Source organism: Cyprinus carpio, chromosome A21, assembly GCF_018340385.1.
Source record: "Cyprinus carpio isolate SPL01 chromosome A21, ASM1834038v1, whole genome shotgun sequence".
Taxonomy (NCBI): Eukaryota; Metazoa; Chordata; class Actinopteri; order Cypriniformes; family Cyprinidae; genus Cyprinus; species Cyprinus carpio.
This window is the reverse complement of record NC_056592.1, coordinates 16,222,226-16,238,004: the sequence shown is the minus strand read 5'-3', so window position 1 is coordinate 16,238,004 and position 15,779 is coordinate 16,222,226. Positions and strand designations below refer to the sequence as shown.

The window sequence follows — 15,779 nt, the reverse complement described above, 5'->3', positions numbered from 1 at the left end:
TTTGATAACAAAAATAATTCCAAACACAGCTACCATAGCAGTTTTGCATCTCTGAGCAATTATGATTGTGTTTTGTTCCTGAATGAATCAACTGTTTGAATGATTCGGTTCAATCGCAACGACTCACTTATTAACAGTGGTACTCACTTATTAACAGTGACTTGCTGACACCTGCTGGCGGTTTTAATTTCACATTTAAAGTATCTTGATTTTTTTTTTTAAATAATTTCAAATGAGTATTCAAAACTTTATGTCTTATATATCAAAACATTATTTCTGCATTTGTAACTGCAGGTTAAATGCAGAATTAAATGCATTAATCAGTGTATAAATACATCTAAATGCCTCCTCTGCATTGCAAAGACGGATTTTGTTGATACTGATTTAATTTGCCTGGTAATAGCCCAAATGTCTTATTATTCTTAATAACGGATTTCTTTAATTAAAAACAACTAGTTTGAGATTTCACGTGTAATCTGGGTTATATGAAGTGGCGGGAACACTTTTTGTAGGCAAAGAAAACAAAAATAACGACTTTATTCAATTCCTTTGTCAACAGTCTCCTCTGTTTCTCTCCATATCACAGTATGCTATGAATGCTCTTCTATATCATCCACACCACAAGCATGCACTGTTTCTACGTGTATTTAGCTTTGATTTGAAAGAAAACAGCACATCCTTGTGGCACGGATACAGAAGAGCATACGGTGATATGGAGACAAACAGACTGTTGACAAAGGAATTGTTGAATAAAGTTATTTTTGTTTTCTTCGCTTACAAAAAGTGTTCCCGTCGCTTCATATAACCCTGATTGCAAATCTGATGGCAGTATTCTGACGACTTTCATACCTTCTATGGACCTTGACACTGTTATTTACTTGGCAATCTATGGGAGTCACAGGCCTCTCGCTTTTCATCCAAAATATCTTAAATTGTGGTCTGAATAGAAACAAAGCTTTTACAGGTTTGGAACGACGGGGGGTAAGTGATTAAGGACAAAATTTTCATTTTAGGGTGGAGTATCCCTTGCTACACTACTTTGCAATAAGCAGCTGAAATTTTGACTTAAGTGGCTGCACAGGTTGAAACACTGCAATGAGGAAATTAACTGTTGTGGCATAATTTGAATGTGGATGTTTTCTTGGTATTCCCCTATCATTCATTCGGTTTTAAAATAAACCAGTACACATCCGACACAAACCAGTTAGACGTAGAGTCAGCTTAAAGGCAACTGAACAGTCCAGAATCTAAGCTTTTGGCACTGCTATCATAAGAAATCCTTTCAATGAAGACAGGAGGCAGAAGTATTATTTGATGTTTTATTCTGAAAAAAATCCAATAGTTTACAGACGACGTCCACGGCGACCTCCCTTTCTGCGGGTGCTGTCCGATGGAATGGGGGTGACGTCCTCTGTAGAAGAAAATGAAAGCAAGTGAGACTTCCTCATGAAAACAAGTTTACACTGAGAGGAATTAGACGGCGATAGTTGGTGGTGCTTGTTCTTAAATAAAGATTAGGCCAATCTTCATGCCGGAACGAGCCAGAGCCCTGAGGGCGGACTGTGCCCCTGGTCCAGGTGTCTTGGTCTTAAGAGGGAGGAAAAAAGAGAGAGCAAGTAATTCATGCTGCAAGCACATGCACTTTCTTCCCACAAACTCATACCCAGTGTCATGAACATGACATTTGAGTCCTTGTCTGTAAATGTGTGTTGTGCATTCAGAGTCTCACCTGTTTCCACCAGTGGCCCTCAGCTTGATGTGTAGAGCGGTGATCCCCAGCTCCTTGCACCTCTGAGCCACATCCTGAGCCGCCAACATAGCAGCATAAGGAGAGGACTCGTCTCTGTCGGCCTTCACCTTCATCCCACCAGTAACACGGCAGATTGTTTCCCTGAAGATCAAGAGGAAGGAAAACTCATTCAGAAGATGATCACCATCCGAATGTAAATGATAAACATCACCTGAAAATAATTTGTTCACCCAAAAATGACAAGTCAACCTCACGTGGTTCCAAACCTGTACCCCCTTTTTTTTCGTCATGAAACAGAAAATGCATTTAAGAAAATCTTGGACACCATTTACAATTAAATTACTCCAAGAAATAAAACTGCCAGGACAACTAGCAGGCTATGTAGCACTTCTGCAGAGACCACACTGTCTTAGAAGCAGACCAAAAGTTTAGTTGTTGAAAGCAAAGTTGTTGTTTTTTCTTAAAACAAATGTTAAAATGTGGAAACCACAAGTTATTGTGTGTCTACTGTGCACAAGTCATTGATGTAAAACCCGATGCATCTAATAGCCATATTCAATTTGATAACCAGAGAAAAGGGCTAGAAATGGTTAGTGAATGAGGTGCAACAGTAGGGCCACAAGTAAAAACGCCATTTATTCTCTCCATAGGAGGATCAACTGTTTGACAGTGGAACTCCTGGGGATAAACCACATTACCCATGATTCTGCAAAAAAAAACCCCCATCCAATCAAAGAATCCCGATAAACAAATCATGCAAAATCATTTTAACACTTGCCCATACCCATGAAGCACTATAATTGCAATCTTCCTATGCTCCCAAAACTAAATTTGTATATAGTTTCTATAGACACAATTAGCAAGCTTAAATCAATATTTTTTATGTTTATCCATTTTTAATTTCATTGTATCATCTGTATTATTTAAAGGGACATGAACTGGTTAAGTATTCTTATACCGTTGTCATTTTGTTAGATTTTCAAATACTTTTGTAATTCATATCAATATTTTTGTAATGATTAAGTACTACAGTATATTCTTGTGAGGAAAAATATGAATTGAAATCAATGTAGTATGAGACGCTTTACTGTGCCATTAAAAATCTCACTTCATTTGTTTTGCTGGCATCTGTGCTTTCATGTGCATTGATTCTCTCCCATGTTCTTGCAGTACTTACTTGCCAGAGAGGTCAGTGACATGCACAAAGGTGTCGTTGAAGGATGCGAAGATGTGACAGACTCCAAACACATTCTCGCCTTCTGCAACCTGAGGTCCAAGGCTGATGACCTGCTCTTCCTTCTTTTCCTTACCCTTGCGAGGTGCCATTGCTGAAAAACATTCCAACAATTGGGTCAACTTACTATAAAACCCATCTAGGTTCTTACGATAATTAATCTTGAGGTCCAAAAATGAAGTTCAACAGATTTCACTTCTTAACAACATGCTCTTGACTGAAAAAGAATTAGCATCTTCTTGCAAACCTGCTGGTGTGCGACTGAGCGTTTATCGAAGTTAGCTAGTCATAGTGTTGTAAACTATAGACTTAATTCAACGTCACCTGCGGACAAACAATTATGATATAATACCAAGCGAAGCATCCAGAAAAGTCTAAGGTTTCTTCGACAATATTCCTTTAGACGCCAAATGGGGGCTTACAAACTTATATTGTAAATTAGCACAAGTTCAGTAAAACACTGAGGACATTTTAAAACAAGACACTGACCGTTTTGGACGAGAAACTGTCCGTATTTCTCAAATAAACCGCTTAGCATGCATGTCAGCTCTCAATAACTGCACATGCAGATACGCTAGCGAGAGCAATATGGAGCGGGACCCCGCTGGAGCAACACTGATAGTCCGCCTAAAATACTGCATTTATCACCATTAATGGGACTAATATCACATTCTACTGGTGCGTGAGGTGTTGTGGAACGTTGCCCAAGTTACATTTTAAATGTAACGCTTTTTATAAAGGTAGGATTTGAATGGATTGAAACTATGTTTTCTTACCTATGTGTGTCTCTGATCGAGGCCGAAACAGGAAAGGAAGGAAAAAACGCTGCCGGGTTGAAAGTTCAACTTCCACAAGCGGAAGTAATAGTGTGTGTGTATATACTAAAAGTCCCCTGAACCTGCATGTTCTATTATTTTCTTTCCCACTTGTTTAAAACACAATCTCTGTATTTAATATGTAGCTTATTTTTTGCAATGTCGATTATTTAAGTCATTAAGTCATAAACTCTTGTCCCATTTACTGCTTTTATCTTTGTTTTTGTTTTTTTGTTTTTTGGTGAAAATGTCATTTTGTATTTTGTACTGAGACAAACACATACAACATCGTAGATAAAAAAAAACATGACTTTATTTCAGTTGAAATTAATAACAATAACATAAAAACATTCAATAGCAATAAATCTATAGTATAATCTAGAGTGACTGCTATTGCATTTACTATGACTTTCACTATACTATACATTTATTATAGTTTGTGTGTAAAACCTACTCATGGTTTATGTGATTTTGTTAAGGTAATAAAATACAGTTTGACAGCAGTGAGACAGACTTTGTTTTCTATTTCTCTTTTCCTAGAATAATGTTGCAAAGGCAACAAGTATATTATATATCATAAATTATGCTGCTTTTGAAACATGATCCTCATTGGAAGATTGTACCCCTGGTGAAAATATATCTAACAACTGAATGATTTCATTATCCACAGGCTACACTGTCTTCTGATATTTTTCTGTATTGCCTATACGTCGGTAACAAGAGACTATTAAAATGACAAATGTCCTTTAGGACAGTAAATGCATCAATGTTGCATGTTCATCTACTAAAACAAATCACACAGGCCATATATACTGTGGGCATGCTGAGTGTTCAGCCTTCCAAATGTTAATGAACAGTCTGTGGTTAATGTAGCGGCTCATTGGCAGTGTCAGAATGATGGAGTGTATGGCTCTGGCCAGTATGCACTCTGCTTTGATGAGTGTGTGATGTGGATGCAAGCCATGCTCACAGATGCCCTGCCGCTGACAGATTGAGATGCAGCTGTAGTTTATGTTTATTATAAATATCAAACCAACCAGTGACACACCAGTGTTACATGGGACAAGGATCAACTGTGAGGCTGCTAATCTGTCTGGAAAGATGCTTCTTTTAAAAATGTAGATACAATTTTTTTTTTTTTTTGCTAGAAAAATTATGTCCATATAAAGGTGAACAAAGCCACTGAATTTATATAAAAAATATATATAATTAGTCCATTTTAAAGAGATATTTTATTGTTGCTGTCATTAAATGATTTGTACTTTAGTTTAAAATTAAATTCTTCATGCATAGTCCCTTTTATTTTCTTTTAATTTCAAAAACAATATTATAAAAAGTTTATGGTGATGCATGTTAATTGTATGCATCACCATAAACACATTAAAACAACCTATCATATGAATTACAGGGTTAAAGATTTATCGTTTTAGACGTGATTTGAGCAGCATATGAAAAGTGGCGATAATTGAAATATTTATATTTAACTAGTATTATCTAAAAATGTTATTTCGCATAATTCCTCTTTCCTTAGATAACATTTCACTTCACTATCTTCTATTTTTGCATTGCAATGTCTAAACCATAAATTAAAAAGCCAAACATACAAACATATTTTTTAAATATTAAATGTCATACATATGTATACATAACACACACATACATATGTGTATTATTTACTCACTGAAATAATACACGTGTACTTAATAAAGGTTTATGGTTATGATTGTTAATGTGGTTTATTTATTTGTAAATTAGATAGTGGTTATATTTGTTTGCAATTATTAAAAATATTATTGGCTGTAGGTTGATTGTACAGTCCAGATGATTATTTCCTTACAGTTATTTTATTCTATCTATTCATACCCTACATTATTATACAGAAAGCACAATATTGGCAGTGTGAAAGTCATGGGGACTCTCTGCATGTCTGTGTGAGAGTGATTGATGCATTAAAAAAAGATTCATATTTTATAATTTCTCTCTGTTCCATTCACTCAAAATAAACGGCTTCTGTACACTGCGACAAATTTTATTTAAACACAATTTTGTGCTTGGTGCAAAACTTCCCATTTTACCAGGAAACATGATATTGCATTATTAGATGTCAGTTGTTGGCTTGGGAGCAGGAATACTAAACATGATGATATCAAGAAAAAGAAGAACATTCCGTGTATGATTATGATGAATCCGAGAGCAGCATGTAAGGTGCATGGTTCTGTACTGCAGACAGTTGTAAACTACTTGCATTTTAACCAAAACCAAGTAAAACTATCTGTAAAAGTTACTGGTTATACAAAATGCTCTGTGGACCCAAAAGTATTCCTGTGGACTGGTGCACATATCTTTGTGTGAAGTGATGTCCTTGCACACAAGATATGCATTGTACGCTTTTCCACTCCTTGGTCAACAACACAAACATTGTGCTTCTCAAGCATTATACTTTGAGGTCAATGAAGAAAATTAAGGGTTGTACAATTTTTACAAATAAAATATGTATTATAGAAAATAAACGCTCTGAGATACTGTCAGTTCTCCATTTGTAATATTGCCAAACCCCTTCCCAAGTGTCCATCCTAAAGCAGGGAATATCAGGGGTGATTAATCATCAAACCGTTCAATTTGTACTTTGCCGCCTTTTTTTCCAGAACTCACAAGTGTTATGAAAATGCTTGACTAAAGGATGCACTTGAATTGAAAAGCCAAATGACTGTAGAGGCACACAGCTGTTAGAGGAGACTGATGCATGCTGCATGAAGTGACTCTGATGTAACTGTGCAAGGAAGTACGGAAGAAAGTGTACAAAAACCTTTCAAAGATGAATGAAAAACAGAAGGGAACGAAATTAAATCCAATTAATTTTATGTTATACATAAAATGAGATTTGGGTTCGTTTAATGACTTCTCATTTCAGCAGCAAGAGAAATGAAATCCATTAGCGCAGTGGTTTAAACCAGCCACAGTGACTGGGTTAAGGGGCTTTGTGGAGCTTTCCGTGGATTGCCTTGCCTGCCACTGAAAAGGCATCGTGTCTATTATATAGCATCCTTGCTTACATTCATGGGTGTAATTCATATGGTTCAAGTAGCAGTCAACAGTTCCCACAGAACACAAGTCATATAAAATGGCCTTTTAAAATGGTCTCTTGGCAGAGACGATACATTCCTGGACACATTCTGATGACAACCCTGAATGAAAAGTGAATAGATGTTGTGATATGCTAAACAAATAACATAAAAACAGAAAAAGGGTCAAACATTCATTAAAACAAGATAAAAAAAGGTGATAAAAGGATTATTGGTGGACAGGTTTTATGGATTACTATTAAAACTGCAATACCCTTACTTAACGCTCCAGTGAGTTTTGTGATATAATGCCAAAATAACACATGGGTCCAGTTCTCGACATTCATCATTCGAATTGAGATTAAAAAGATCAGCCCCTCGAGGCCTGTCAAAACACATCAGCTTTTATACTTTAGTGAATTTAACCGTAATTGGCTTGATTAAGTTGCGTTAAGGCAGTTACTGCACATATAACGGGCCAAAAACATACCCAGCTTTTTTACAGTTTCATATTTACAGTCACATTGATTATGGATGTAGCTTATCTGTGTTTTAGTACCACAATTTATCACACATTATTAAGCTGTCCTGTGGATTCGCAACTAATAGCCATAAATACATCGTAATGAAATTTCACCTTTAAATGTCACATTTTAAGCCCGGAGGGTGCAGCTGTAATGAATGGGCTCAATATCCTATGAAATAAAAACTTTTTAAAATAGAAGAATGAAACTACAAGGCAAACAGCCTTGTGTTGTGCAAGACAACACATGAAATAAGTGTTAAAAGAATATTTAACCAAGAAAACAAAGAAAGTCTGACTTTAAGGTACCACCCTGGCACTTAATTATCTGTTGCGGACTTGTGTATGTACTACAGCTCCGCCAACAGAAATATATGCCCTCCTCTCCCATATTGCATGTCCATTTGTTCTGACATTATGTCTTCCTGGTACTTCAAAACACCAGACAAGTAGTATGTCTTTTGGAAGCCTTCGTTGTGATCCCATGTTTGAGCCAAGGTTTGTAGCGGGTATACCCCAGGGCTATGTCCTGGGCACATCACTGTTCTTCAAAATTGAACAGACCCACTAGCGCACCTAAGCGCATTGTTTTCTACCTCTTTGTCTTGTCCTCTAGAAGCTCAGTTATCTGAACTGAAGGTCCACAAAGCCGCTGGAGGCTTGACCAACCACCATGGCCAGCAGCTTACAGGGGTGGACAAGAGGGTGAGTCCCCTCAATAGCAGAAGGAGGGGTGTCCGAGTCTGACCATTGTGTCCCCACCCTCCTCTTCAGGTTACCTGCTGTGGAGCAACTCCTCCCTAAGCCAGCTAGGCAGCGGCTGGCCCATTTTGTACAGCAGCTTGGAGAGCTCAATGTTGTGCTCATGGTAATACTCTCTCAGGAAGGTCCGGGACTGTGGAGGAAGAGGATGGGGTTAGTTTTTCTGCAAATATGTAATGCACAATATGTAAAGTCATGCTCAAGCTATTTGTGGCTTTATTATAAATGTCTAGCATTTATTCAATTTCCCAATTTCTTTCATTTAGATTAGACTGACTGATTGGATTTACTGATTGCTCACTTAAATTGTTTTTAAAAAACACTTCAACAACAATTTAATTTCATAATGTACATTATGTTGTAATGTCCAAATTAACTTGTAGAATTTAAACTGTTCAGCATTTTATTTTTAATTTACTTAGACTAGATAGTATTGAATGTTAATATCAGCAATAACAAAAAATACAACAACAATAACAACAACAGCAAAATCATTATCAGCTTATTGTATCGGGAAGATTTAAAATTTTTATTGAGCACATGAATACATATTTGTTTAGAATGATTATTTAAATAAAAGTGCTTTTTCTATAATTATTTTTGAATTTTTGTCACTTATTGACAAGAACAGTATAGAGTGGAAAGGAAATGTACGCAAAAGCATGTGCACTAACCACTAGGCAACGATACCAAAGACTAACGATACTAATTTTCTACAGCAGGGGTCGGCAACCTACAGCACGCGTGCCAGCACTGGCACGCATAGGGATAATCGCTAGCACGTGAGCAATAGAGAAAACTGCATACTGACTAACATTTTCAGGTAATAACTTCTCATAGTCACACAGCCTGTTAGGAGCTAAAAAATACTATTAAAGTGTGAGAATTAACTCTACAAGCGATCGCTGAACATACTAGGCACTTCAGATCAAAAGCCTCAGCAGTCTAACAGTGCCCGTCAATGACAAAATGACTGAGATGGCTAATCAAATCAAAGTGGGAGGTGTTTACTGTTCACAGAAGAATAGCGAGAAGCGTCAGTGTAATGTTAAAGAGAGCGAGGTAAGATGAAGCTGCAAATCATTTAATACTAGTCAACTTTTAACGATAAGTTTTAAAATTAAAAATGGCACGTCATGCCGACAAGGTTGCCGACCACTGCATTACAGCATTACATTTTCATTCATTTAAAAATTATCAGAGTCCCTCATCTACCAAACACCTCCAACCTAGAAAAGTTCATGAACCTTAAGCCACTACTGTGACTGTGTGTGTTAAATAACAGTGTCCCGCTCTATGTACAGCTCTTTCTCTCAGGAGTGCTGCTACTGCGTCTGCAAAGCCACGACACATCAGCCTGTTCTTTCACCCCTCATTAACTTTGATGTGTCTGCCAAGAAGCCTCAAGGTAACTTCAAGGTCCTTGGCATCCGACTGAGCTTCTCTTTATCATAGTCTGTTACACCAGTCTAAATGACCCTGAAGTAACAAGAATTTGGGGGCCGCAAACAGACTTATAGAATGTCAAGTTAATTGTACTTCTGTGTATATATAGATAGATTTTAGGAAAAAGTTTGTGTTTACATAATATATAGTAAAAAAAATATATATATATTTAACAAATATATATATATATATATATATACACACACACACACACACACACACACACACACACACACACACACACACACTTACACACGATGTTGGTAGAATGTTTATTTGATGATGTGCTGATTTTGTAAGTTTGCCCACTTACAAAGAAATGAAGGGTCTGTAATGTTTATGATAGGTTTATTTTAACGTATAGAGACAGAATACTAACCAAAAAATCCAGAAAAACACATTATATAAAGGTTAGAAATTGAATTGCATTTCAGTAAGTGAAATAAGTATTTAATCCCCTACCAACCAGCAAGAATTCTGGCTCCCACTGATTGGTTATGTGCCCATGTGGAACACAGATTAGTCCTGCCACTTTAAGAAGTTACTCCTAACATCAGCTTGTTAGGTGTATAAGACGTCTGTCCACAAAATCTGTATCTTCCATTCCAACCTCTCCCACCACTATGGTCAAGACCAAAGAGCTGTCAAAGGATGTCAGAGACAAGATTGTAGATCCGCACAAGGTTTGAATGGGCTACAAGACCATCAGCAAGAAGCTTGGTGAAAAGGAGACAACTGTTGGTGCGATTATTCATAAATGGAAGAAATATAAAACAACCATCGATCAGCCTGGGTCTGGAGCTCCGTGCACAATCTCGCCTCATGGGGTAAGGATGATCATGAGAAAGGTGAGGGATCAGCCCCAAACTACACGGGAGGAGCTTGTTAATGATCTTAAGGCAGTTGGGACCACAGTCACCAAGCAAAACATCGGTAATACTTATTACTGCATACTGTTTTATAATAATGAGGTGCAGATAATTACCACTAATTGCAATAAATAGTAGACCTATAAATAGCAGAAAATCCTGCTATTTTAACAGTGTAAATACAATCTATCGTTATCTGCACTTAGTGTAAATAGCATCTATGGCTAAGTAAATATGCTATTTACAGCCACTATCGCTATTTACACTCGGTGCAAATAGCCGCTGCCTTAAAAGCTTGGGGTCAGTATGATTCTTTTTTTAATTACAGAAATAATTATTTTACTCAGCAAAGGCACATTAACATTGATCAAACACACAGTTAAGATGTTTAATATTTTTCTTTCTATTCATCAAAAATATTAATCACAGTTTACACAAATATATGTGGGACTGTTTTCCATACTGACAATAAGAAAAGTTTCCCGAGCACCAAATCAACATAGTATGATTTCTGAAAGATCATGTGACACTGAATACTGTAGTAATGGCTACTAAAAAATTCAGTTTGCCATCAAGGAGAAATCTAACAAAACAAATGTTTTTATTGTATTTTTGATAAAACAAATTTAATGCTGTGAGCATGAAAAACCTCTTTCAAAAAAAAAAAAAAAAAAAGACCAACCTTGAACGGTAGCATATGTCAAAAAATCTGATTTTAATTAAATTTCGTGCATTTTGTATTGTTGTGTTTTTGTAAAATTATGGTTTTTGGGTGATTTATACCAAGAATGTCTGAACAAGCTTCCTTTTCCCCTTTGTCTACCAACACCCGTTGTAATGCCAAACAACCTCCAAAAGACAGGAATGTTTTTAACTGAAACAGGAATATGAACCAGAATCATAATCTCACATCAACGTCCATGTCAGGATATCTCCTCCCTTTACTCTTCCCCAGGCATTTGGTCTTCCCTCCATCTAGCAGCTGGCACCAGAAACCCTTCTTCGGATCGAACCTGCAGCAGGAAGGAAGGGACAAATTGAAAACAGGACAATGTTTCAACATCAGAGTGATATGTTTGGAAATTAGCATAATGATGGTGGACAGCAAGGCCTCCTGAGAGGCTGCCACAGGACAAACCATCTTCATTGTCCAGTGGGAGATGTGGCTGACAGATGTTACTGCTTATGAGATTATGTGGTACAGAATGAGACGCATAGAGAGAGAAAGAGAGACAAGTGGAAGGGGTTGACTAAAGACAAAGAGTGTACATGAGGTGGTAGAGAAGCAGGGAATTATCAAGCACCCTTGAGAACCTAAGGGGAGCCATCAGGACAAGAAGACTACTGCGAAACACTTCAAAGCAGCTCTAAACCAAACACTCCAGGTGCTCAATAATGTATTGCATATTAATGACTTCTAATTGTCAATCATAAAAGAGAAATGAGAAACTTTTAGGGACAAGCTTCTTACGCAAGAATCTTGTGGTAGTTGAGCGTGTTTGTCAGGCTTAGAAACTTCTGGATTTTGTCCATCACTGAAGCTGGTTCTGTCCTCAGCATCTGTCCATCCAGGACCAGGATCTGAATAGAAACAAAATGGTTTATAATGGTCAGGGATATGAAATGAAATGAATAGGTTGACTTTGGTCATAGAAAAACTCAGCTCAATACCTGACTGGGGTGATAGTGTGTGAGCCAGCGCTGTAGGTGTGTGGCGTAAAGTCCGGGCACTAAACAACGGCTCTGCAGGACCCTCAGTTTGATGGGTGTGTCCCGACCAGCAGTGATGACATCATGGAATGTATATTTCTGAGCCACAGGATCATCATGAGCCCTCTGGTGCTGGAAAACAGCAAAGAAATGGAATGAAAATACATTTTTGAGATAAAAATACAGTGCTGTGAAAAAGTACACCCAATGAAGCGCATTTTATTTCTGGGTTGAGTATTCTGCAGAGTTTTCTTGTGACAGGGGAGGCAGAGATTTATGTTGAATTAAATGCCACATTCAGCTTATTTTGTACCCAACATACCAATAATAACCAGAAAAATGTTACATATGTAAAATGATTTTATGTATCATTTTTAATTATATAAAAAAAAAGCCAAAATACATTAGAACTCATATAAAGATAAAAAACAAACTTCTACAACCCAATATAAAAACCATTAAGTAAACTATCTTCATTCATTACATAGTCAGATCATATGCATGGCTTGGCAAAAAAGTAAGGTCTTCATAGCTTGAAACTGTGAAAATAAAGAGTGCAAAATAGGTACAAAGTTTTTAATTGTAAACATGCAGTGATCATATTTACTTAAAGCTGCAGTCTGTACGTTTTGCCTCTTTGACGCCATCTCTGTTTGAAAACCTGCAATTGCAGCTTTTTGCGGAATTATCTTAATTGCGTGGGTTGTGCTCTGACACGGCTCCAGCGCAGATGAATCTAATGCTTTGAGAAGCATGTGTGGCAGTCAGTCACTGCATCGGTGTGGATATTTACTGTACTTCGTAATCACTGATTCTAGCCTACGTCTTGGAATATACGACCCAAATAAGAATTTACAAGTCTGCCCCGTATGTTCTGACCAACTGAAGAAAAAACATTACAATAAATCACGTTACCAATGCTGATTAAATCTAAAGCTCATATCACATCAAACCATGCCAATTATTATTACTGTTATACTTTATTCTCAAATTATTAATGTTAACAACATCAGCATTGCGTGACAATGTGAATATAGTGTGTATAAGCGAGTAGATTTACATTTCTGTACAGTCTAATCTCTGATTGTCATACCATTCGAATTTCATATTAAAAAATTATTTTAACCCCAAAAACAAATTGATTTGAAGCAAAATATTGATTTCTGATCATTTTTAACCAAAAAAAGTTACAGACTGCAGCTTTAAGTAAATTACAAACTTTTTAAGTTTAGTATTTTAAAATTATTTTTAAGTAGGTTAATAATTTGTTTAATTTTTTACTTTTAAGATATTTAATGACGTTAAATTATGACATTAAGATTTTTTAAGAATGCGCAGAGGCTCTGTATTTTTTCCCCCTGTATTAGAACATACAGATGATGAATGTTAATAGATAAAAGGCAGTATAATTTTACAAATGACACTTAATGTTATGTAATTTAGGTTAAATAAAGATGTGAGTGTTTATTTTTTTTTCTTTTTAGGAAACAAATCAAAGAAAAAAATGTAAGGAGACATTTCAATATAACAATGAATCAAAACATGCAGATGTTTTTTAAAGTAATGGTGTTTGGGGGCTTTTAAATATATAAATGAATCAAATGATACTGTGAAACCGTGATATTTTTGCATCAAAATCTCATACCGACCCATGCCTAGTCCAGAGCAGGCATCATGGCCTTGACTGCCCCTGGATGTGACTGCATGACATGAGTAGTTAGATACTGACCTGATACCAGGAATACGCTCTGTCAGCTGGGTTGATAAGGATGGTGATGATTTTGGCTTTGGGCAGAAGAGCAGCTGCTCGCCGGGCCGCGACCTCTGAGTCGAAGTAGTTGGCACTTTTCTCAAAGTAGAAATCTGAGCTAGTGTTGGAGGGTAGAGGAAAATACTCCATGTACCTAGCATTAAAAAAAAAACAGACAAAAAAAAAAGCAGTATTTCATTAAATTTAATCCACAATTCTGAGTGAAACCAGATGGGAGACATGTCAACACCCGTTTAAAAAAAAAAAGCATTATTGTTGTTCCATTGTTTATCTCTGTTTGGTGAAATGCACCTCTGCCTTTATAATCAGCTTTGTATCCAGCACTTGTTTTTTTTGTACCGTAGTTTCCACATGAACCATCAACCTTCGACATTTTTTTTTTTGAGTTATTAAAAAGATAAATTTTTTGCTGGAAGTGATTAAGGTTTATGTACAGTAGAAAGGAAGGGAGAGAGAGGCACTTGATGATGTGCATCAGACACTTGCTTTCTGTTAGTCACATTTTAGACTACTGAAAGAGGGAAAGAAGGTAGTGAAGGCAGCGTTGAGTTTTGAAATGACCCTTCCTCTCGTGGGAACATTAGCCTCCATGTCTCTTAATGCTCTTAACTTCAAAGCATGCCAGACCTTCACAATCAATGTACTTCACAGCAGTTTACAAAAAAATAAAGCTGAAAAGAACTCATGAAATCATGTGGTTTGCTTGTCTGTGTTGATGTAGTCCCTATAGAAACAGAAACTTAGGGCGCATTAAAGATGGGTTGTTTTAGGATAAAAGGATATTTTCATCCATATTGGACATATTGGATACATCCCATGAATGAAAGAAGATTCAGTATTTTAAATAAAATTTTTAGATCATATATTTTTTAAAATGTGTCAAGACCTGTTCACACCAAGAACAATAACATTAACAATAACTATATTAGCATCTAAATCAACACATGCAAACTTTCTGTTCATTATATGCACATGGCGCAGTTTTGATGCCTGCCACTTAAAATGCTGATGTTTTTATCATTAATCAGCTGGGAAAAAAAAAAGGTTTGAAAGTGATTCCAACCATATTGTTCCTCTATGACATTATCAAGTTATTATATAGTTGTGTTATGGATTTCCCTATTCTAATAGAATAAAAACAATTATTAAAAATGTTATCGCTAAAGTTATTGTTAGAGTTATTGTCCTTGGTGTTAATGGGTTTTCAATCTGATAAATGTTTATTTGCATGTGCACACTAGCAAATAAGCAACCTCAAAGCTAACATATGTCGGGGTGGGGCTTTAAATCAAGCATGTTTCTAAGGAGACTGCAACCACTGAAGCTGGTTAAGTATGGAGGAGACATTTTCTTTCACAATATCACCACATACCAGTCAATGCCTCTGTGGTAGTTTCGGCCGTTGAAGAACTGGATTTCTTCAAAGGTCTCCTTGCTGGGGTAGTTACTGGTCAAATCAGGATGCATGCCCAGGAACAGATAAAGAGCAGTAGTTCCTGAACAGACACAAGACAGCATATGTCAATTATATAATTTTTAACAAAACAATTGAAAATCAAACTTAAATGAGAAAAATCCTGTAAATATAATAACGATAATAATAAAACAATTTCATTAGTAGTCTCAGACTTCTGGACCTCACCGTGACTCCTAAAATTCTATAGAAAGCTATAGAAGTAAATATATGTTTGAACAGTATGCAGTATAAACCCTGATTTCATTTGAGCCAAAGAAAAAAGTTTCAGTGAAAGTTTACTGAAATGAGCATGCTAGCTAATATATAAGTCTAGGAAGTGAAGTAATACTGCAAAAAAGAAAAATAAATAAATAAATAAAT

General features: G+C 36.4%; 2 protein-coding genes across 2 annotated transcripts in view; both read right to left on the bottom strand.

Moving 5' to 3' along the window:
• Positions 1–1,305: 1,305 nt before the first annotated feature.
• rps14 (ribosomal protein S14) lies at positions 1,306–3,895 on the bottom strand. Its single transcript, XM_042711056.1, has 5 exons — positions 3,761–3,895; positions 2,928–3,078; positions 1,729–1,891; positions 1,514–1,587; positions 1,306–1,413 (listed from the first exon to the last, which is right to left on the bottom strand). The coding sequence occupies exons 2-5, from the start codon at positions 3,074–3,076 to the stop codon at positions 1,344–1,346; spliced, it is 456 nt and encodes a 151-aa protein (XP_042566990.1). The 5' UTR covers positions 3,077–3,078; positions 3,761–3,895; the 3' UTR covers positions 1,306–1,343.
• A 3,530-nt stretch (positions 3,896–7,425) lies between these two features.
• The window catches only part of ndst1b (N-deacetylase/N-sulfotransferase (heparan glucosaminyl) 1b), a 58,764-nt gene continuing 50,410 nt past the window's right edge, over positions 7,426–15,779 (bottom strand). The window contains 6 exon segments of the mRNA XM_042711058.1: positions 7,426–8,279; positions 11,372–11,474; positions 11,933–12,042; positions 12,133–12,303; positions 13,901–14,075; positions 15,315–15,438. Of these exon segments, the coding sequence (XP_042566992.1) occupies positions 8,160–8,279; positions 11,372–11,474; positions 11,933–12,042; positions 12,133–12,303; positions 13,901–14,075; positions 15,315–15,438 (803 nt within the window). The 3' untranslated portion in view covers positions 7,426–8,159.

Bases quoted from the DNA above. Each gene is read 5' to 3' on its own strand.
- rps14 (XM_042711056.1), bottom strand. From the start codon at position 3,076: ATGGCACCTCGCAAGGGTAAGGAAAAGAAGGAAGAGCAGGTCATCAGC. The intron at 1,588-1,728 runs TGAGACTCTGAA...CTCCCTCTTAAG, and splicing joins GGGCCACTGGTGGAAACAGG to ACCAAGACACCTGGACCAGG. The intron at 1,414-1,513 runs CTTTATTTAAGA...ATTTTCTTCTAC, and splicing joins GGCATGAAGATTGGCCTAAT to AGAGGACGTCACCCCCATTC.